This window comes from Pseudophryne corroboree, chromosome 4 (assembly GCF_028390025.1).
Source record: "Pseudophryne corroboree isolate aPseCor3 chromosome 4, aPseCor3.hap2, whole genome shotgun sequence".
NCBI lineage: Eukaryota > Metazoa > Chordata > Amphibia > Anura > Myobatrachidae > Pseudophryne > Pseudophryne corroboree.
In genome coordinates this window covers 336,173,404-336,197,842 of record NC_086447.1, presented here as the reverse complement: position 1 = coordinate 336,197,842, position 24,439 = coordinate 336,173,404, and the positions used below count along the sequence as shown (strand labels likewise).

At 45.4% G+C, this 24,439-nt stretch overlaps 1 protein-coding gene across 1 annotated transcript in view; it reads right to left on the bottom strand.

Annotated features, from left to right (window-relative positions):
- The window catches only part of LOC134910905 (probable cation-transporting ATPase 13A4), a 350,913-nt gene that overhangs the window by 204,182 nt on the left and 122,292 nt on the right, over positions 1-24,439 (bottom strand). Inside the window, exon 12 of the mRNA XM_063919292.1 lies at positions 10,897-11,085. Within this exon, the coding sequence (XP_063775362.1) occupies positions 10,897-11,085 (189 nt within the window). The remainder of the gene's footprint in view (positions 1-10,896; positions 11,086-24,439) is intronic.

Sequence of the window (24,439 nt, the reverse complement as noted above, 5' to 3'; positions counted from 1 at the left end):
AAAAACAAGGCCCCAAAAAGCACAGCATGCAAAGAAGAAGAAAAGGTGCAATGAGGTAGCTGTATGACTAAGCTAAGCGACACAAGTGGGAAGTGCTGGAATTTGCCCAGATGTAATACACGCACAATATTGGTGGCACAGGAGAGCATACCCCTAAACCACACACACACTTGGCAAAGCCTGTTAAATTAATTTAATAATAATAACCCCTTTATTTGGAGCTATTATAATAATATGCAGTACAGGCGAGCGTACCTCTACACCACACAAGGCAAACCCTGTAAAAATTATTTGGATAATAATATAAGTAATGTATTTAACCCTTTTATTTGGAGTAAATAATATACAGCACAGGACACCACCACTGGACTTATGGCAGCACAAGACACCCCCACTGGACTGATGCAGCACAAGACAGCACCACTGGACTGGACTTATACAGCAGTACCCCTGGACTTATATGGCAGTACCCCTGGACTTGTACAGCTTTGTCAGACAGGATGGCACTTTAAAAAAACTAGTCCCAAAACAGCACATGATGCAAAGAAGAAGAAGAGTTGCAAGATGGAATTGTCCTTGGGCCCTCCCACCCACCCTTATGTTATATAAGCAGGACATGCACACTTTAACAAACCAATCATTTCAGCGACAGGATCTGCCACACGACTGTGGTTGAAATGACTGGTTTGTTTGAACCCCCACCAAAAAAGAAACAATCAATCTCTCCTTGCACAAACTGGCTATAGAGAGGCAAGATGTTGACCTCATCCTCATCCTCCGATTCCTCACCACTTTCACTGTGTACATCCTCCTCCTCACAGAGTATTAATTTGTCCCCAATGGAATCCACCATCACAGGTCCCTGTGTACTTTCTGTAGGCAATTGCAGATAAAGGTCTTCCCGGAGGAATTTATAATTCATTTTGATGAACATCATCTCTACATTTTGTGGAAGTAACCTCCTACGCCGATCGCTGACAAGGTTACCGGCTGCACTAAACACTCTTTTGGAGTACACAATGGAGGGGGGGGGGGGGCAACTTAGGTAAAATAAAGCCAGTTTGTGCAAGGGCATCCAAATTGCCTATTTTTCCTTCCAGTATATATACATACTGACATGACTACTTGGATGCTTTCACTCATATAATCCTCCACCATTCTTTCAATGGTGACAGAATCATATGCAGTGACAGTAGACATGTCAGTAATCGTTGGAAGGTCCTTCAGTCCGGACTAGATGTCAGCACTCGCTCCTGACTGCCCTGCATCACCACCATCAGGTGGGCTAGGAAATCTTATCCTTTTCCTCGCAGCCCCAATTGCGGGAGAAAATTAAGGAGGAGCTGTTGATGAGTCACGTTCCGCTTGAGTTGACAATTTTCTCACCAGCAGGTCTTTGAACCTCTGCAGACTTGTGTCTGCCGGAAAAAAGATACAACGTAGGCTTTAAACCTAGGATCGAGCACGGTGGCCAAAATGCAGTGCTCTGATTTCAAGAGATTGACCACCCTTGAATCCTGGCAAAGCGAATGAAGGGCTCCATCCACAAGCCCCACATACTTTGCGGAATCACTCCGTCTTAGCTCCTCCTTCAATTTCTCCAGCTGCTTCTGCAAAAGGTTGATGAGGGGAATGACCTGACTCAAGCTGGCAGTGTTTGAACTGACTTCATGTTTGGCAAGTTCGAAGGGTTGGAGAACCTTGCACAAGCTGGAAATCATTCTCCACTGCGCTTGAGTCAGGTGCATTCCCCCTCCTTTGCCTATATCGTAGGTGGATGTATAGGCTTGAATGGCCTTTTGCTGCTCCTCCATCCTCTGAAGCATATAGAGTGTTGAATTTCACCTCATTACCACCTCTTGCTTCAGGTGATGGTAGGGCAGGTTCAGGAGTGTTTGCTGGTGCTCCAGTCTTTGGCATGCGGTGGCCACCGACAGCATCTCCTGCTTGCCCCTGTCATTTTTCAAAAAATTTTGTACCACCAAATTAATTGTATGTGCAAAATATGGGACGTGCTGGAGTTTTCCCAGATGTAATGCACGCACAATATTGGTAGCGTTGTCCAATATCACAAATACCCAGGAAAGCCTAATTGGGGTAAGACATTGTGCGATGATGTCAATCAGTTTCCGTAAGAGGTTATCAGTAGTGTGCCTCTTACAGAAAGCGGTGATACATAGCGTAGCCTGCCTAGGAACGAGTTGACGATTACGAGATGCTGCTACTGGTGCCGCTGCTGTTGTTGCTGCGGGAGGCAATACATCTGCCCAGTGGGCTGTCACAGTCATATAGTCCTTAGTCTGCCCTGTTCCACTTGTCCACATGTCCGTGGTTAAGTGGACAATGGGTACAACTGCATTTTTTAGGACACTGAGGACACTTTTTCTGACATCTCTGTACATTGTCGCTATTGCCTGCCTAGTGAAGTGGAACCTAGATGGGATTAGGTACCGGGGGGACACTACCTTCATCAATTCTCTAAGTCCCATTGAACTAATGGCGGATACCGGACGCACGTCTAACACCAACATAGCTGTCAAGGCCTCAGTTATCCGCTTTGCAACAGGATGACTGCTGTCATATTTCATCTTCCTCACAAACGACTGTTGGACAGTCAATTGCTTACTGGAAGTAGTACAAGTGGTCTTCCGACTTCCCCTCTGGGATGGCGATCTATTCCCAGCGGCAACAACAGCAGCAGTAGCGGCATACCACTCAAGGATCCTCCAGAGGAATCCCGGTTAGGAGAGGACTCCTCAGTCTTGCCAGTGACATCGCCTGCAGGACTACTGACGTTCCTGACTGAGGAGGAAGTTGACGTTGAGGGAGTAGGTGGTGTGGCTTGCAGTAGCTTGGGTACAAGAGGAAGGAGGGATTTAGGTGTCAGTGGACTGCTTACGCTCTTACCCAAAGTTTCACAACTTGACACTGACTTCTGATGAATGCGCAGCAGGTGACGTATAAGGGAGGATGTTCCCAGGTGGTAAACGTCCTTACCCCTACTTATTACAGATTGACAGAGGACACACACGGCTTGACACCTGTTGTCCGGATTTGTGGAGAAATAACTTCACACCGAAGAGGTGGCTTTTTTGGTATTTTGCCCAAGCATCAAAATGTGCTTATTTATCCCACAGACAACAGGTGTCTCCCCCGGTGCCTGATTTAAACAAACCACATCACCATCAGAATCATCATCGTCAACTTCAAACTCTGCGCCAGCAATACCCATATCCTCATCGTGGTGTACTTCAACAGCGACATCTTCAATTTGAATCAGAAACTGGACTGTGGGTGCTACTTCCAGCACTTGCAGAGGGCGTGCAAATGGTGGAAGGAGCCACCTCTTCCCATTCAGTGTTAGGAAGGTCAGGATTTGCAACCGCCGACATACTTGGACTCTCCTTGGGGATTTGTGATACCATCTTAGAACGCACAGTTCTTTGCTGTGCTTTTGCCATCTTAACTCTTATAATTTTTCTAGTGGGAGGATGAGGGCTTCCATCGTCATGTGAAGCTGAACCACTAGTCATGAACATAGGCCAGGGCCTTAGCCGTTCCTTGCCACTCCGTGTCGTAAATGGCATATTGGCAAGTTTACGTTTCTCCTCAGACCATTCCAATTTATTTTTTGGGGTCTTTTTACTGAACTTTGGCTTTTTGGATTTTACATGCCTTCTACTATCACATTGGGCATCGGCCTTGTCAGATGATGTTGATGGCATTTCATCATCTATGTCATTACTAGTGGCAGCAGCTTCAGCACTAGGAGGAAGTGGTTCTTGATCTTTCCATATTTTATACTCCAAATTTTTGTTCTCCATTATTTTTCTGGAGTTATATAACAATATGTGGTACAGGAGAGCGTACCTTTACACCACACAGGGCAAACCCTCTGAAAAATATTTGAATTAAATATTAATAACCCCTTTATTTGGTGTAAATAATAGACAGCATAGGACAGCACCACCAAACTTATATGGCAGCACCACTGGACTGGACTTATACGGCAGTACCACTGGAATTATATGGCAGTATCACTGGAATTATACGGCAATACCACTGGATTTATACGGCAGTACCTCTGGACTGGATTTACATGGCAGTATCACTGAACTTATTCACCAGTACCACTGAAATTATACGGCAGTATCACTGGAATTATATGGCAGTACCACTGGACTTACACGGCAATACCACTGGACTGGATTTATACAGCAGTATCACTGGATTTATACGCCAGTACCACTGGAATTATATGGCAGTATCACTGGACTTATATGGCAGTACCACTGGACTGGATTTATAAGCCAGTACCACTGGATTTATACGGCAGTACCAGTGGACATATATACGGCAGTATCACTGGACAGATACGGCAATATCACTGGATATATACAGCAGTATCGCTGGATTTATACGGTAGTACCGCAGGACATACAGTATACGTCAGTATCACTGGAATTATACGGCATTATCACTGGAATTATATGGCAGTGACTCTCGATTTATTCGGCAGTACCACTGGACATATACGGCAGTATCACTAGATTTATATGGCAGTACCACTGGACATTTACGACATTATCACTGGACTGGATTTATACGCCAGTACCACTGTATTTATACGGCAGTACCACTGGACATATATGCCAGTATCACTGTATTTATACAGCAGTACCAGTGGACATATACGGCAGTATCACTGGACATATACGGCAGTATCACTGGACAAATTGGCAGTATCGCTGGATTTATATGGCAGTACCGCTGGACATATATGACATATACGGCAATATCACTGGACATTTACGGCAGTATCACTGGACTGGACTTATACGGTAGCACCACTGGACATATACGGCAGTACCACTGGACATATACAGCAGTATCACTGGAATTATATGGCAGTACCACTGGACTAATACACCAGTACCACTGGAATTATACGGCAGTATCACTGGAATTATAGGACAGAACCACTGGACATATGTGGCAGTATCACTGGACTGGATTTATACGCCAGTATCACTGGATTTATATGGGATGACCACTGGACATATGCGGCAGTATCACTGGAATTATATGGCAGTACCACTGGACATATACGGCAGTATCACTGTGTTTTGTTTTGTATAGATGGCAATAACACTGGACTGAATTTATACGCCAGTACCACTGGAATTATATGGCAGTACCACTGGAATTATACGGCAGTATCACTGGAATTATACGGCAGTACCACTGGACATATATGGCAGTATCACTGGACTAGATTTATACGCCAGTGCCACTGGAATTATATGGCAGTACCACTGGAATTATACGGCAGTACCGCTGGACGAATACGGTAGTACCACTGGACTGGATTTATACGCCAGTACCGCTGGAATTATACGCCAGTACTACTGGAGTTATACGGCAGTATCACTGGAATTATACAGCAGTACCACTGGAATTATACGGCAGTACCACTGGACACATATGGCAGTATCACTGGACATATATGGCAGTATCACTGGACTGGATTTATACGCCAGTACCACTGGAATTATACGGCAGTATCACTGGACATATACGGCAGTATCACTGGACATATAAAGCAGTACCACTGTACATATACAGCAGCACAGGGACACTACCACTTGACTGATGCAGGATAACACAGCACCACTGCAATGGACTAGTCTTAAACAGCAGCACTGGACATATGGCAGCAGAGGACACCATCACTGTGACTGGACTGATGCAGCACAATACACCACCACTAATCTGAAGCAGCACAACACAGCACCACTGAACTGGACTTATACAGCAGCACTGGACATATGGCAGCAGAGGACACCACCACTGTGACTGGACTGATGCAGCACAAGACACTACCACTGAACTAATGCAGGACACTGAGGACGGAGACACGTCCTCTCTCTATACTCTCCAATGCTGGAGTGAAAATGGCGGCGACGTGTTGCTCCTTATATGAAATCCAAATCCTGCGAGAATCCGATAGCGGGATGATTACGTTTTGCCTCGTTCTGGTTTCCGAGTCAGACGGGAAAACCCGAGCCTGACTCGGATCCGGGCTCGGGCAGTGAAGTTCAGGGGGTTCGGTTCTCAGGGAACCGAACCCACTCATCTCTAATTATAAATCACAGAGATGTTTCCTGACCAGCACCTCATGCTTTTATACAAGTCAGAGAACATTAGGGCATTTTGTTTTCTATTATCCTTATATAGTGCATGAGAAGGTGCACTATTACTTATAATGCATGAGAGTAATTTTATTTGACAACTTAGGGGGACATTTACTAAGCAGTGATAAGAGTGGAGAAGTGAGCCAGTGGAGAAGTTCCCATGGCCCATGTCCCTCCTGCTGTGCCTGCACTGCAGACATTACAGCAGGCAGTGCTGGGCAGGGAGAGTGTATCCCCTGTGTGGTCAGCCCCCACTCCTGTTCTGATAGTGCTGCAGGGCTGGACAGTTGGCACACTCAATTTGGTGGCAAGAGGTTCAGAAGTTTTCAAAAATGATAATGGGAATAATGTACCATTTGCTCTAAAATATGTAATTAGGGCCACTGATAAGAACCAGGGTCATATAAAAGCATAAGGCTATAGCAAAGGTGCTTTTATAAAGGTTGTGGAATGCGAAGATGATTTTTAATATTCTTGAAGCCAACTATGCATTCTAATATCCTATCCAGCAGTATTTTACTTTGATTTCTTTATGGAACATTTTAAAATTCAGTCATGAAATGCAAGTGTGATTCTCTGACTTTTTAGTATTACTCCTCTTTAAATATCAGTGATGACCTCACCACTCATTAAATATAAGGACATATTTTACAGCATATTTTGCATATACACGGTCGAGTCACATTATTATGACCACCAGCTAATAGCCAGAGTAACCGCCGTGTGCAGCACAGACAGCAGCTAGAAGTTCACTGAACTGTCATTTTAGACACACATCTTGTAGCCCCCAGGTTCATTTTGACAGAGCGCTCCACTATAGCTTGTGTGTCGGCCCTCATGCACCTTCACAGCAGACGTTCACCTCTCACATCAATGGCAAGTGTTGCTCCACAGTTTCCACATCACTTTTTTGCAACAGTGTCCCTTGTCCAGTCACGATACACCTTCACCACAGCAGCATGCGAACAGTTCACAAACTGCGCTGTTTCAGAAATACTGCAATCCATGGCCTAAAAGCTGATAATCATCCCATTTTACAACTCAGATAAATCTCCCCTTTTACCCATGACAGCAACGAGTGATATGTGTGTGTGGCATACTGGAATGTTGGGAGATACTGGAAAGTTCCAAAAGCCAATTTGATTGCAGTCAGCGAGTGGGGGAATTTACGGCCCCAAAACCAGATCTTCCAGATCCTGCCACAGGTAGGGGGTAGGACAGGAAGTCCTGAACTGTGAATAAACTGCTTGCTGTCTGTGATGAGGTGGCCTGGCGTGCAATTCTTTACATCACTGATGGACCTGCTCTCATTCTCCACCATCACATCTGGCATCCGCGAACAGGATCGGTACCGACAATTTATTTGACAATTTCGGGAAAACTTTATTGGGAGGGGCCTATGAGAGCCACCTATCTCTTTTGACCCAGCGAAGTGGGAGAGACAAGGGCCGGCACGGGCAGGTTCTAAGTGTTTGGCACAATTGCCAGAAGATGTTGGAACATTCACGATCATCTGTGACCCAGGACTGTAATTCACAGGAAAAAGGCAGCAGTGTATGTGATTTGTGTTTCATGTGATGTTTTGCATGCCATGTTTTTCTGCTCATGTGATTGTTATATTGTGTGTGATGTATACTGCAATTATGCTTGTTTATTGTGTGTTATGTTTTGATCTTGCTGTAGAGTATAAGAGACTGTTCCTTGCTAGACTTTTTGCCAGCCCATGGGTATATTGTGTGGGGACACGCAAGATTTTAGCAGGGGTGCATGTGGCATACTGGAATGTTAGGAGATACTGGAAAGTTCCAAAAGCCATTTGATTCCTATCAGTGAGTAGGGAGGTTTTTGGCCTCAAAACCAGATCTTCTAGAGCCTGCCACAGGTAGGGGTAGGATAGGAAGTGAGGGTTTTTTTTTAGGTCAAGTAACAAAGGAAATGACAGTTTGGGAGTTGGAGTGGGATCTGACCAGGCATAATGGAGACAGGCTAAGTGACCAGGGATGAGAGCCCATGCTAGGGATGTGGAATAGGCATGGTACTCCACAGCCCCTGGAATTATGGAACAGCATGTTGGTGCTGCTAGGAAGAGCAAGAGATATCCAGATTTGCAGTGTGAGAGCAGCAACAGCATGAGCAATCAGTTAAGAAACAAAGGGGATCCCCACCTTCAGGGGTACCCTAAAAGCAGGAAGGAGGTGTGAGTCTTCAGGAGAGGACTATCTGGGTGAGTGGTAGGAAACCATGTGTGGTGGAAGGCACCCAGGGACGTGAGAGATCCCATTTAGATAGACTTCAGAGAGCCCCCGGCAAATAGGGGGAGAACACACCAAAATTAATCTGTTTGCGGCCACCGAACTTCTGATTCCCAGAGACTGCGCCAGTATGTACTGTAATGCTGTCCCGTCATTGTTTATGCTGTTATTACCAGTGAAGCGAATGAAAGGAAATGCTAACCTGATGTAACCCATATGAATATTGTGCTGGAGAGAGAACAAATGTTAAATGTTATTGTCATGATAACCCTGTCTGAACTGTGAATAAACTGCTTGCTGTTTGTGATGAGATGGTCTGGCGTGCAATGCTTTACATCACTGATGGACCTTTTCGCATTCTCCACCATCACATGTGCAGATGACCTATAGCACACCTTATATACCCACCAAGCCAGTGCACGACATGTGATGTACTTCATGGGCTACGCGATGCCAATGTCAAATGTAGAAGGTGGTCATAATAATGTGACTCAACCATGTGGTGTCCCAAAAGGTTCTATACTATCCCCCATGCTTTTTGCAGTATACATGCTCCCGCTGGGTGAAATAATCAGGTGCCATGGCCTGGTCTACCACTGCTATGCAGATGATACACAACTGTACTTGTCCTTTGCTCCGGGCACTGTTAACCCAATAGCAACCTTAAATGGCTGTCTAGCTGAACTCCAGGAGTGGATGAGTGCCAGTTTGGCTGCGACTGAACCTGGATAAAACTGAGGTCCTTATGATAGGAATGCAACATCAAACGACAAGACTGCAGCATAGCCATCCAACTGGACTTACACTCGGGGATTCAGAATTACAAACCACTGATCATGTGCGGAATCTTGGCGTTGTCCTGGTTGGTGGCTTGACACTTAAACATCAGATATCAGCCACAATCAAATCCTCATTCTTTCACCTGAGGAACATAGCCAGAATCAAGCACTTAATTCCCTCAGATGATCTGCCAAAAGTCATACATGCATTTGTATCATCCTGATTAGACTACTGTCATGCCCTCTACCTTGGTCTCCTAGCAAAAAAATTGCACCGCTTACAGCTGGTGCAAAACACAGCTGCCGGGCTGTTAACCAACCAGCCCCGTTCTAGCAACATAACACCCAAACTCTACTCCCTTCACTGGCTGCCTGTAAGATGGCGAATCATCTTCAAGATTGGCTTACTGAGTTTCAAAGCACTACATGACCAGGGCCCAAGGTACCTGAAGCAGCTTCTGACCACATACTGCCCCAATCGATTACTGCGATCTGTAGATGAAGGACTTTTAGCAGTACCTAGAATCTCCCGTAATTCATCTGGGGGTCGAGCTTTTAGTCATGCCGCTCTGACTCACTTCCCCGCACAGTGCGAGAGGCCCCAACTACATAATCCTTCAAAAGTAGACTCAAGACTTTCTTGTTTACTCAAGCATTTCCATAATGTCCCTTTAGTATCTTCATGCTTCATGCTTCTGTATTTTATGAAAAAGCTGTTCATTATTTTCTGTTCTATATTATGCTATGTATCTGTTAAGCACCTTGAGTCCTATTGGAGAAAGAGCGCTATATAAATAAAATTATTATTATTATTATTATTATTATTATTATGTATTCACCCTACTTGCGTATTAGAGTGATTACTTTTCTCTGTTTTTCCAATGAGTCACACTGCTCACACAGTCATACAAAACATCAACAAACTACTTCATGTTCAAGCAAGACTCCTGGCTCCTCAGGGAAAGGAATGATAATTGTTCAATTACTATCATCAGTAGTGCATAATCATTCACAATTTTATCCATTTATGACTTAGGGACTGACATCGATGGTCGATGGTTTATCACCATCAATGTTTTCTTGCAATGGTAGTGTATTCACCATTCGATGACAACTTTCCGATAATAGCCACCATCAAATGTTGTAGAAGTGGATTGGGTACAAAATCCCAGCAGCCAGAAGACTGACAGCATGATCCCGATGGCCAGAATCCCAATGGCTTCCTTGTAAGTATTTTACCATACCCCCAACCCAACCTTCCTGCAGCCTAACACTAACCTCCGCCACCCCCACAGCCTAACCCAAGTCCTCCTCCTAGTTCCTTACCCTAACCCAAACCCTTGCACTTATTTCAGGTATCCATCTTGATTCTAACTGTCTGGTTCCCACTGTCGGTCTTCTGACTGTTGGTATTTTCACTGTATACTATAGAAGTGATTGCCATCAAGTGTTAAAATACAGCTGAATTCAATTGTTTAACATTGAGAATGGCTGAATATTCTCAGTGTATGTAACTTTACAAGCATTTGGTAAAGGTTTCCATTGATGAATATCCCATGGTAACATAATCAATATAAAATGTATCTACAAAGCTAGTGTTTTTAGTGTATATAATAGCTGAAATATTTAAAAAAAAATTCACACAGCTGATGTAAATGGAAAGCAACATACTTTATCGAAGCAGACAACGTTTAACTGGCCACACACTACAATCCTCTGAGGGCTGATGCAAAAAATTCCTTGTTTCTTTAATCGTGTTTGACAGTAGATGGTGCAGATAGACAAAGCTGGAGGCAGAGAAACAGGAATAGCAACAGTTGCCATGATAAGTGTCATGATCACTAATTCCCTTGTTGTAGCCTGTGAAATGCATGGAAATACAAACATGAAATTTAAAAAAATGTAACATTAACTTTTTGGCCTTTCCTACTTAATGTTACTGGCACAGCCATGTATTAGAATAAGAAGAAAAAATATAATTAAACTTAGCATTGCATGTATTTTTTACTAATAAATTTGTGAGCTGGACAATACCTTTTTTTTATTGTCTTTTTTTATAGAAGAATATACGTTATATGAAAAATATAAAATACCCATTACGTCAACAATAAAAAAAAGAATGTTTTTTCAAATTTAATTACGGATAATATATGTTATATGTTTAATTTTACTCAGTATCTTATACATGCAAAGTATAAAACTAAATTTATTTGATAGTTTAATATGTTAAATTGGATTTCTGTACTCACCGTAAAACCTCTTCCTTATAATTCATCTGGGTGACCCTGCAGCAATGACTTGTGGGATAGAGGGCACTAAAAGGGTAAGTGTTAAGCTCTGCTCCCCTCTAACCCGTCCAACCTCCACTAGACCGCAATTTATTTTTGTAACACAGCCGAACGGAGAAACAACTAGAACTATGTAACAAGAAAACCAAATATAACATAGAGAAAAACAACAACATATCAGGGAGGGATCGCAGTGTCCCCCATATGGATTATGAGGAAGGGATCTTACAGTGAGTACAAATATCCAATTTCCTCTTGCATCCAATCTGGGGACACTGCATCAATAACTTGTGAGATTTCACAAAGAAACCCTGACTGGGGGGGCACCATCCGGCACAGGGACAAACGCAGGATTTCTAGGAGGGGGTTTCCAAATGCAATCCACAATCTCCCACTCTGCAGAACATTGGAGCAAGTGGGGGAGTTTGGTGGAGCAGTAGAAGAACCTAGTACTGACCCTGAACATATATGTGCACATTAGTCTTTTCATACACTTGATAGTGTGTAAAATAAAGTATTAATAATTAACACTATAGATGGTCTTTAGCATAGGCTGCATATAATAAGAATTTACTCACCGGTAATTCTATTTCTCGTAGTCCGTAGTGGATGCTGGGAACTCCGTAAGAACCATGGGGAATAGACGGGCTCCGCAGGAGACTGGGGACACTAAAAAAAAGATTAGGTACTATCTGGTGTGCACTGGCTCCTCCCTCTTTGCCCCTCCTCCAGACCTCAGTTAAGGAAACTGTGCCCGGAAGAGCTGACATTACAAGGAAAGGATTTGGAATCCAGGGTAAGACTCATACCAGCCACACCAATCACACCGTACAACTCGTGATAACTATACCCAGTTAACAGTATGAACAAAAAACTGAGCCTCATTTAAAAGATGGCTCATAACAATAACCCTTAAGTTAAGCAATAACTATATACATGTATTGCAGAGAGTCCGCACTTGGGACGGGCGCCCAGCATCCACTACGGACTACGAGAAATAGAATTACCGGTGAGTAAATTCTTATTTTCTCTGACGTCCTAGTGGATGCTGGGAACTCCGTAAGGACCATGGGGATTATACCAAAGCTCCCAAACGGGCAGGAGAGTGCAGATGACTCTGCAGCACCGAATGAGCAAACTCAAGGTCCTCCTCAGCCAGGGTATCAAACTTGTAGAATTTTGCAAATGTGTTTGAACCCGACCAAGTAGCAGCTCGGCAAAGCTGTAATGCCAAGACCCCTCGGGCAGCCGCCCAAGAAAGAGCCCACCTTCCTTGTGGAATGGGCTTTTACTGATTTAGGATGCGGCAGTCCAGCCGCAGAATGTGCCAGCTGAATCGTGCCACAGATCCAGCGAGCAATAGTCTGCTTTTAAGCAGGAGCACCCAGCTTGTTGGGTGCATGCAGGATAAATAGCGAGTCAGTTTTTCTGACTCTAGCCATCCTGGAAACATAAATTTTCAGGGCCCGGACCACGTCCAGCAACTTGGAGTCCTCCAAGTCCCTAGTAGCCGCAGGCACCACCATAGGTTGGTTCAAATGAAACGATGATACCACCTTAGGGAGAAATTGGGGACGAGTCCTCAATTCTGCCCTTTCCATATGGAAGATCAGATATGGGCTCTTACATGACAAAGCCGCCAATTCTGACACACGCCTAGTCCAAGCTAAGGCCAAAAGCATGACCACTTTCCACGTGAGATATTTTAGCTCCACGGTCTTAAGTGGCTCAAACCAGTGGGATTTTAGGAATCCAACACAACGTTAAGATCCCAAGGTGCCACTGGTGGCACAAAAGGAGGCTGAATATGCAGCACCCCTGTAACAACGTCTGAACTTCAGGCAGTGAAGCCAGTTCTTTTTGAGAGAAAAAGGGATAGGGCCGAAATCTTGACCCTTATGGATCCTAATTTTAGGCCCATAGTCACTCCTGACTGTAGGAAGTGCAGGAATCGACCCCGCTGGAATTCCTCTGTAGGGCATTCCCGGCCACACACCAAGCAACCTATTTTCACCATATACAGTGAAAAAGTCTTGCTGTCACGTCTTTCCTAGCCTTTATCAGCGTAGGAATAACTGCATCCGGAATGCCCTTTTCCGCAAGGATCCGGCGTTCAACCGCCATGCCGTCAAACGCAGCCGCGGTAAGTCTTGGAACAGACAGGGCCCCTGTTGCAACATGTCCTGTCTGAGAGGCAGAGGCCATGGGTCCTCTGAGAGCATTTCTTGCAGTTCCGGGTACCGAGTCCTTCTTGGCCAATCCGGAGCAAAGAATATTGTTCACACTCCTCCTTTTATTACAATTCTCAGCCCTTGGGTCTGAGAGGAAAAGGAGGGAATACATAGACCGACTGGAACACCCACGGTGTTACTAGTGCGACCACAGCTATCGCCTGAGAGTCCCTTGACCCAGCGTAAAACCTTTTTTATCTTTTTATTGAGGTGGGACGCCATCTAGTCCACCTGAGGCAGTTCCCATCAATTTGCAAAACTGCGTGAAGACTTCCTGATGAAGTTACCACTTTTCCGGGTGGAGGTCGTGCCTGCTGAGAAAGTCTGCTTCCCAGTTGTCCACTCCCGGAATGAACACTGCTGACAGTGCGCTTACTTGATTCTTCGCCCAGCGAAGAATTCTGGTGGCTTCTACCCTCGCCACCCTGCTCCTTGTGCCGCCTTGGCGGTTTACATGAGCCCCTGCGGTCTGACTGGATCAGAACCGGCTGGTCGCGAAGCAGGAACTCCGCTTGACTTAGGGCGTTGTATATGGCCCTTAGTTCCAGGATATTGATGTGAAGGCAAGTCTGTTGGCTTGACCACAAACCTTGGAATTTTCTTCCCTGTGTAACTGCCCCCCACCCTCGGAGGCTTGCATCCGTGGTAACCAGAACCCAGTCCTGAATGCCGAATCTGCGGCCCTCGAGAAGGTGAGCACTCCGCAGCCACCACGGGAGAGACACCCTGGCCCTGGGGGATAGGGTGATTAACCGATGCATCTGAAGATGTGATCCGGACCACTTGTCCAGTAAGTTCCATTGTCCTTGCATGGAACCAGCCGAAGGGGATGGCCTCGTATGATGCCACCAACCTTCTAAGGACTCGAGTGCAGTGATGCACTGACACCAGTTTTGTTTTTCAATAGATTCCTGACCAGTGTCATGAGCTACTGAGCTCTCTCTATCGGGAGATAAACCCTTTTCTGGTCTGTGTCTAGGATCATGCCTAGGCGAGGCAGATGAGCTGTAGGAACCAACTGCGACTTCGGAATATATAGAATCCAGTCGTGTTGCCGTTTCACTTCCAGAGAAAGTGATACGCTGTCCAGCAACTGCTCTCTTGATCTCGCTTTTATGAGGAGATCATCCAAGTATGTGATAATAGTGACACCTTGCTTCCGCAGGAGCACCATCATATCCGCCATTACCTTGGTGAAATTGGTAATGACAATCTCGTACCGCAATTCTGAGGTACGCCTGATGAGGTGGATAAATGGGGACCTGAAGGTATGCATCCCTTATGTCCCGATTCACGATAAAGTCTCCCCCTTTTCAGGCTTGCAATGACCGCTCTTAGCGATTCCAGCTTGAACTTGAACCTTTTCAGGTATATGTTCAGGGATGTTAATTCAATATGGGTCTAACCGAACCGTCTGGTTTCGGGATTACAACATGGTCGAATAATAACACCCTCTTGTTGAAGGAGGGGACCCTTGACCACCACCTGTTGAAGATACAATTTGCGAATTGCAGTTAACACTGGCTCCCTCTCTTGGGGGGAAGCCCGCCGGGTCATCGGTGAGGGGGCATCTTCTCACAGTCCAGCCTGTATCCCTGCGACACAATTTCTTTTGCCCAGGGATCTAACAGGGAGTGAACCCACTTGTGGCTGAACTTACGAAGGCGTGTCCCCACCGGGCCTAGCTCCGCCTGTGGAGCCCCAGCGACATGCAGTGGATTTTTGTAGAGGCCGGGGAGGACTTCTGTTCCTGGGGACTAGCTGTGTTGTACAGATTCTTTCCTCTGCCCCCGGCTCTGACAAGAAAGGACGCACCTCAGACTTTCTTGTTTCTTTATTCGAAAAGCTGCATTTAATAATGTCGTGCTTTCCTAGGCTGTGCAGGAATATAGGGCAACTAGCAGAATTACCAACTATAGCTGTGGAGACCAGGCCCGAGAACCTTTCTCCACACAATCCTCAGCCTTCCATATGCCTCTTAAGTTGGCATCATCTGTCCAATGTATATTCTACAGGACACGTCAAGCAGAAATCGACATAGCTTTGACTCTAGGACCCAGTATACTCATGTCCCTTTGGGCATGCTTCATAATTATATATCTATCACTTAAGACAGCATCTTAATATATTTATATGCATACTAGGGTCTCAATCTCTGCTGATAAGGTACCTGTCCACGCTGTCACAGCGCTATAAACCCATGCCGACACAATCGCCGGTCTGGGCAGTATACTAGAATGTGCACACTATCTGCAGGATCCCTGAGAATAGCTAGTGCAAACAGGACACCCAAGGGGAAGATTCTCAACACATCCTGGCCCTAGTGGGGAAAGGATACAGCCTGAGAACTCTCTTGTGGGAAGCTGCAGTCTCTTGTCTGGAGATTCCCGCTCTTTTTCCTCATGAGAGGAGGGAAATTTACCTCAGCATTCTTCCCCTTAACATGTGTACTCTCGTGTCAGGGACAGATGAGTCATCAGTGATATGCAAATCCTCTTTTATTCCAATAATCATATATTGAATATCTTTTAGCCCTCTTGGCTGTAACTTTGCATTATCATAGTCGACAGTGGAGTTAAACTCCGTGTCGATACCAGTGTTTGTTATTTTGGATAGTGAGCATAGAGAGACTCTGAAGGTCTCTGTGACATAGGGACAGACCAGGGTAGATTTCCTTTCTGTTCCCTAACCTTTTGTGCAATAATTTTACCTCAGCACTTACACATATCCAAAGAGGTGTCGGCGCTGTCGACGGAGACACCCTCCCACACACATATCCGCTCTATCACCTCCTTAGAGGAGCCTTTTACCTCAGACATGTCGACACACGCGTACCGACACACCACACACACAGGGGATGCTCTATTTGAAGACAGTTCCCCCACCAGGCCCTTTGGAGAGGCAGAGAGAGAGTATGCCAGCACACACCCCAGCGCTATATAACCCAGGGATTACACTACAACTCAGTGTTTACCCAGTAGCTGCTGTATATACAAATTTTGCGCCTAAATTTATGTGCCCCCCCCCCCTCTCTTTTCACCCTTTGTGTACCAGAATACTGCAGGGGAGAGCCTGGGGAGCTTCCTTCCAGCTGAGCTGTGAAGAGAAAATGGCGCCGGTGTGCTGAGGAAGAAGGCCCGGCCCCCTCAGCGGCGGGCTTCTGTCCTTTTATGTACTTTAATGGCGGGGGTTTTTACACATAAACAGTACTAGACTGTATTATGTGTGTTTTTATTGCCAAAAGCTATTCTAATTGCAGCCCAGGGCGCCCTTCCCCAGCGCCCTGCACCCACCAGTGACCGGAGCGTGTGGTGTGCTGTGGGAGCAATGGCGCACAGCTGCAGTGCTGTGCGCTTCCTTATTGAAGACCGGAGTCTTCAGCCGCCGATTTTCTCCTGGAATCTTCCGTCTTCTGGCTCTGCAAGGGGGACGGCGGCGCGGCTCCGGGAACGGACGATCGAGGTCGGGCCCTGTGTTCGATCCCTCTGGAGCTAATGGTGTCCAGTAGCCTTAGAAGCACAAGCTAGCTGCAAGCATGGTAGGTTTGCTTCTCTCCCCTCAGTCCCTCATAGCAGTGAGTCTGTTGCCAGCAGATCTCACTGAAAATAAAAAACCTAACAAATACTTTCTTTTCTAGTGAGCTCAGGAGAGCCCACTAGGTGCATCCAGCTCTGGCCGGGCACAGATTCTAACTGAGGTCTGGAGGAGGGGCATAGAGGGAGGAGCCAGTGCACACCAGATAGTACCTAATCTTTTTTTAGTGTGCCCAGTCTCCTGCGGAGCCCGTCTATTCCCCATGGTCCTTACGGAGTTCCCAGCATCCACTAGGACGTCAGAGAAAACACATTTAACTAATCTAAATAACATAAGTGGTCAGGAAAGGTTAAACATCCCATAATAAATAAATACACAACCATAATAGAACCAGTAGGAGTCAGAACTGCACTTTCTAAGCACACATTCTCCCACCTCATGGTAAGGCACCTGTCTCTTCTTCCTGGCAGCTACTCTCTGGTCCAGTGCACTGAATGAGCGCTCAGGTCCACAAACACAGATTACTTGATAAAACTGCTGCCACTGGGCATATTCAGCAGCTTTGCTCTGTCCCTTACACCGCATGTTGTGGCGGCAGCTCTAGTAATTGTATAACATACAAATGCTATTGTGATCATAATTTGAGCCACTGGCCAAGGAGAGGGAAGTTTCCGGGCAACAGGACCCGCCCCTCCCCCCTGTGCATTTGCATGTAAAACTTTACATGTTAAAAAAGGTGTTTCCAGAACCAAAGGTATGGAACCGGTAAAATTTGATAAGGGTAAGTACAGAGAACCAGGTCACCGCTCTGCACAGCTGCTCAACTGAGGATCCATGGTGAACCGCCCAAGGAGCCCTGGTAGAAAATAAGGTTGCTTCTATGACAAGGTTGCTATACCTCAACAGCGCTCAAAGGATTAATTCCAAAATTCCAAAAAGGGTGTACGTGAAAAAGTTGTAGTGCAGTGCAGCAGGTGACGCTACCTTTTAAAAAGAGAGTGTAGGGTATAATAAAAATTATAATTTGTCCAAATCAGTTGGAAGCTCATTTCTTTTAGCATCAATTTCTCACAGTTGGAACTTGGGTAAATTCATATCAGATGAAAAGAAAATGAGAAGAAGAAAAAAAGACCAATGTGTAGTAACATAGGTATTTTAAATGGGTTTGTTTTTTCAGTGGTTTAAAGTAGACAATCCTTAAAGAAGCTTGGAGTTCCTTCTATATGAAAGCTTCTACTTATAATGTGATAAAATGGGTGATTTTTAATCTGAAGCAGCTAATATCAATACAGGAACAAAGGTGCAGGTTCACCATAGACCATTAAAATGATAACCATAATATTCAAGGTTCTTGGCATATATTGACCAATATATTAGCCTGCCCACCTACTTCGCGGTGACCTCATCGGACAGGTCCCTAACACTATAGGGGTTTGCCTCTGGGGCACAGAGCACCCCCAAACCATCCCAGCCACACCACCCCAGGGCATCACACATATAAGGGATATAAGTGGGAGATCAGTGTTAAGAAAAATGAAAGAGGCTGCTGAGTGTTAAAAAGAGGACAGCAGTAAGGTGTCAGAGTGCGAGAAAGTAAGGTTTGCTGATCAGTGTTACAAGTATAAAAGATATGTGAAAAATGCTACATAAATATAAAACAAACACAGGGTGATATAGGTGTTAAAAAAAAGTTCACCTCCAAACTTACTTTCTATATAATTGAAAGGATCTTACCTATAGCTTTTGTGCAGTCAGCATGTGCTAGCTCCCTGTTTAAAAGCCTAAGGGGCAGTGGGTGGGGTGCTAATCCAGAAAGAGGGCGTCCCAAGCCCTCAGGTGTGTATACACACACATAATATAGACTATATTGTTGAGGGGGGGCCTGGACTGCACACCCTAGCTTCTTATAATGGGATGTGCTTGGAGTTTCTTCTATATGAAAGCTTCTACTTATAATGTGATAAAATGGGTGATTTTTAATCTGAAGCAGCCAAGGGCGTATCTAGAAAGGAGGGGACCCGTGTGCAGTCTCTGGGTGTGGGCCTCCTCCTCTCCCGTCCCGTAGTCGGCAGCAGCGCTGTTAGCGCTCTGTCTGAGCACTAGAGACTCTGGCAGAGTGCCAGAGTCTACAGCGCATGCGCAAGTCTCTGAAAAAAATGGCGGGGCAGCCATTTTTTCTGAGACCTGCGCATGCGCTGTAGACTCTGGCACTGTGCCAGAGTCTCTAGTGCTCAGACAGAGCGCTAACAGCGCTGCTGCGGCTGACGGCTACGGGACTCAGGAGAAGAGGGGACCCACACCCGGACACCAGAAAGGTAAGTATATAGAAGAAATGGGTGCGGTGTGGGCCCCCTCTGGACCCAGGGGCCTATGTGTACCGCATACACTGCACCCATTATAGATACGCCACTGGAGGCAGCTAATATCAATTAAGGAGAGGTGGCATATCTCACTTGCATTTATTGGAGGGGCTGTACATATATAAAGGTTTCTTTGTACCAGCCCAAGTCCAGTCCTGACTGCACAAGTAGAATAAGCATGGAGGGAAACTGGAGCTGGCTTATCCAAGGACAGGTTCAAATGTTGCCATGCTCGTAGCCTGCAGCTTCCCGTATTTGCCCATGATTAGGATGTGTGCATGCATCTAAGCAGCTTGGCAAACTAAGGCACACATGCCTAGTCGCAGTGTGACTACCCATGCGGCCATGGCCTAATCTGTAAGCCTGGCAGATGGTAGAGGTAATCCATCTAGCAATAGAACACGTGGTTGCCAGCCAACCTCTCTTTGGAGCATCATCCAAGACAAAAAAGGGAATCCATAAGCCAAAGTGAAGGCATATGGTCAATATAAATTTGTAAAGCATGGACAAAGTCATAAGGATGTGGAAGTAGAGGACGAGACTGCTCCTGGAAAGGCTGCTAGAACAATATCCTGGTTTAAATGGATTTTTTTTTTAAAGCACTTTCAGGTAAAATGAAGACTTAATCTGAAAAACCACCCTGTTGTAATGAAAAATAACAAAAAGAGGCCTACAAAATTAGGCAGATAATTGAGACATGTATACCAGAAACAATGGGCAGAAGAAAAACCTCTTTCCACATAAGATTCCGCAACTCTAGAGTCTCAAAATGATCGAAGGGGACATCAGAAGAGCTTAAAAACTAAGGGGCTAATTTAGACTTGAACGCTAGCAGGCGATTTTTGCACTGTTGAGAACAGATAGTTGCCGCCTACAGGGGGAGTATATTTTAGCTTTGCAAGTGTGCAATCGCATGTGTAGCAGAGCTGTACAAACAGATCTTGTGCAGCCTCTGCACAGCCCAAGACTTACTCAGCCGCTGCGATCACATCAGCCTGTCCGGGGCCGGAACTGATGTTAGGAACCCACGTTAGGAACCCTCCCTGCAAACGCTTGGGAACGCCTGCGTTTTTCCAACCACTTCTTGAAAACACACAGATGCCACCCACAAACGCCTTCTTCCTGTCAATCTCCTTGCGAACGGCCATGCGAATGGATTCGTCGCACAAACCCATCGCTGAGCTGTGATCTGCTGTGTACCTGTGCGATGCACCTGCGCATTGTGGTGCATACGCATGCGCAGTTTAGACCTGATCGCCCGCTGTACGAAAACACAGCCTAGCAATCATGTCTGAATTAGCTCCTAAATTAAGATCACACGGAGGGATAGGTGGTATGTAGGGAGGCTGAATTCGATGTAAACCCTGAAGAAAGGTTTGTACCTTTGGAATGGTGGCAAGCGTCTTTGAAAAAGAACTGACAGAGCCAAGATCGGAGAAATGAGGCAGAGGATAAAAGGACAAAAGATGCGGTAGTCTAAAGACAGCAGCTGAGAGACCCCGATGCTTGCATCATGATATGTACTGTAAAGCTTCCGGATATGATGGTAAATTCTGGAAGTGACTCGCTTACAAGCCCAAATCATGGTCTAAATAACATTCCTTGAAGAACCATGAGCCTTCAAGATCTGGGCCTCAAGAACCATGCCGTCAAAGCCAGATGAGAGAAATGTGGGTGTGCATAGGGGCCGTGAAGCAGCAGGTCTTGTCAGAGAGGAAGGTGGTAAGGAACCTTGGCCAGCATGCCCTAAAGGAGAGCATACAACTGCCGATGAGGCCAGTCAGATACTATGAAATTTACTGGGAGACCAAAGCCCTGTCGAAACTGCAGAAGTATTCTGGCCAGCATGGACAATGGAAGAAACAGGTACCCTAGCTGGAAGGACCAAGGTTCCATCATACCATACACAAAAGCTGCCTGGGGATCCACTGAGTGAGTCCATACATGGGTAGATTTTTGTTTAACGGGAGGCATGAGATCTATGTCTGGTATCCCCCAAAGATCCATAATCAGTTGAAACACCTCCTGGTGAAGCTTCCATTCCCTGGTATTGATGGTGTGGCGACTGGAGAAGTCAACCTACAAGTTGTCCACTCCCCAGAATGTGGATGGCTGATATAGCAGGAACCCAATGTTCTGCCCGGAGGTGGAAGGGGTTAAAGGGGTTAGAGGGAGCAATAATAATAATAATAATAATAATAATAATTTTATTTATATAGCACTCTTTCTCCAATAGGACTCAAGGCGCTTAACAGATACATAGCATAATATAATACAGAAAATAATGAAGTACAGAACAGATTTTCATAAAATACAGAAGCATGTAGATACTAAAGGGACAATTATGGGAATGCTTGAGTAAAAAGGAAAGTCTTGAGTCTACTTTTGAAGGATTCTATAGTTGGGGCCTCTCGCACTGTGCGGGGAAGTGAGTTCCATAGAGTTGGAGCCGCATGACTAAAAGCTCGACCCCAGATGAATTACGGGAGATTCTAGGTACTGCTAAAAGTCCTTCATCTACAGATCGCAGTAATCGAGTGGGGCAGTATGGGGTCAGTAGCTGCTTCAGGTACCTTGGGCCCTGGTCATGTAGTGCTTTGAAACTCAGTAAGCCAATCTTGAAGATGATTCGCCATCTTACAGGCAGCCAGTGAAGGGAGTAGAGTATGGGTGTTATGTGGCTAGAATGGGGCTGGTTGGTTAACAGCCTGGCAGCTGTGTTTTGCACCAGCTGTAAGCGGTGCTATTCTTTTGCTGGGAGACCAAGGTAGAGGTCATTACAGTAGTCTAATCGAGATGATACAAATGCGTGGATGACTTTTGGCAGATCATCTGAGGGAATTAAGTGCTTGATTCTGGCTATGTTCCTCAGGTGAAAGAATGAGGATTTGATTGTGGCTGATATCTGATGTTTAAGTGTCAAGCCACCATCCAGGACAATGCCAAGATTCCGCACACGATCAGTGGTTTGTAATTCCGAATCCCCGAGTGTAAGTCCAGTTGGTTGGCTATGCTGCAGTCTTGTCCTTTGATGTTGCGGTCCTATCATAAGGACCTCTGTTTTATCCGGGTTCAGTCGCAGCCAACTAGCACTCATCCACTCCTGGAGTTCAGCTAAACAGCCATTTAGGGTTGCTATTGGGTTATCAGTGCCCGGAGCAAAGGACAAGTACAGTTGTGTATCATCTGCATAGCAGTGGTAGACTAGCCCATGGCGCCTGATTATTTCACCCAGCGGGCGCATGTATACTGCAGAAAGCATGGGGGATAGTATAGAACCTTGTGGGACACCACATGGCAATGGCACTGGTGGTGATGAGTATAATCCAGACGATACTCTCTGTGACCTGCCTGTGAGAAATGATTTAAACAAATTTAGGACTGTGCCATCCAGTCCACAAAAATGTATCAGGCGCTCAATCAGAAGCCCATGGTCCACGGTATCAAATGCTGCAGAGAGATCCAGAAAGATTAATATTGGACAGTCGCCTCTGTCTCTTGCCGTCAGAAGATCATTTAACACACACACCAGGGCTGTTTCCGCCCTAGCAGAGCCTAACACTTAGGGGGATATTTAATTGCCGGTGACTTCACCCAGCCAATTCTGTGTGGCACCTGCCACACTTTATGGCAGCGGGATCTCACAGAACAGTGCACTTTTGGGTGCAAGACGACAATTAAAATCCCCCTTAACTTATTGGTGCTTATACTCCTATGCCAACCCCCACAAGTCATTGCTGCAGTGTCCCCCAGATTGGATGCAAGAGCAACAGGTTTGGCAACAGTACTAAATATCAACATCACTATCATATGAAAACTGCTGTAAGGAAATGTTATTATAAGCAGTAGTTCAAGGCTGGACACGTAGAGGAATGCGTTACCAAAAACCTTCTTATCAGCTTAGAATGGTATTGCTATATATGTGAATAGTTCAATGTTGAACATGATGAGGACAGTCTGTCATCCATTTACAAGTTATTTCCATCCTGAACAAATATATTTAGTCAAATACTTAAATTCCCAATCCTTTCTCCACATCCAAAGGAATATTTTTGAATTGATGTGGGGGGGTCTATTACCATTTTATGTATAGCCTACACAAGCTAATATTTTCAATACTTACTAGGCCAAAGTGAGAGAGACAGTCCAAGTTAATGTGACTGCTTGAATGATGTGAGATTTATTTCCCATGTTCCTAATCCTGACTTATTTGATATGTTTATTTTAAATGAGGCTGTTAAACAATGCTTTTACTCTCAAGCTGTAAGAGCTATAAGAAAAAAGTGACCATTACCATCCTTTATTCATAAAAAAACGAAATGTGGTCACAACTGTGCCTGACAAACTGTTTCTTAACAAAAAGGATCGAGCAGCGGTGGAACTACATGGCTACATCCACCTCCCCTCTCTTACAAGCCCTTCACTGGCTCCCCTTCCCATTCAGAATCCAATTCAAGCTTCTCACACTCACCTTCAAAGCTCTTCTTCCTCTTATATCTCTGACATAATCTCTCTCTCTACACTCCCACACGTCCTCTTCGCTCTGCTAATGCACGCCCCTCTCCTGCCTACTGATGACCTCCTCCCACTCCTACCTACATGATTTTTCACATGCTGCTCCTTATCTCTGGAATTCCCTACCTCTTCCTATCTGACTCTTCACCTCTCTACAAAACTTTAAAACAGGTTCTCAAGACGTACTTCTTCACCAAACCCAGACAACTGTCCTCCTAACCCCCTAAGACCCACAGGGCCCTAGGCAGCCGCCTTGCTTGCATTGTGGTAAATCCTCCTCTGTAGC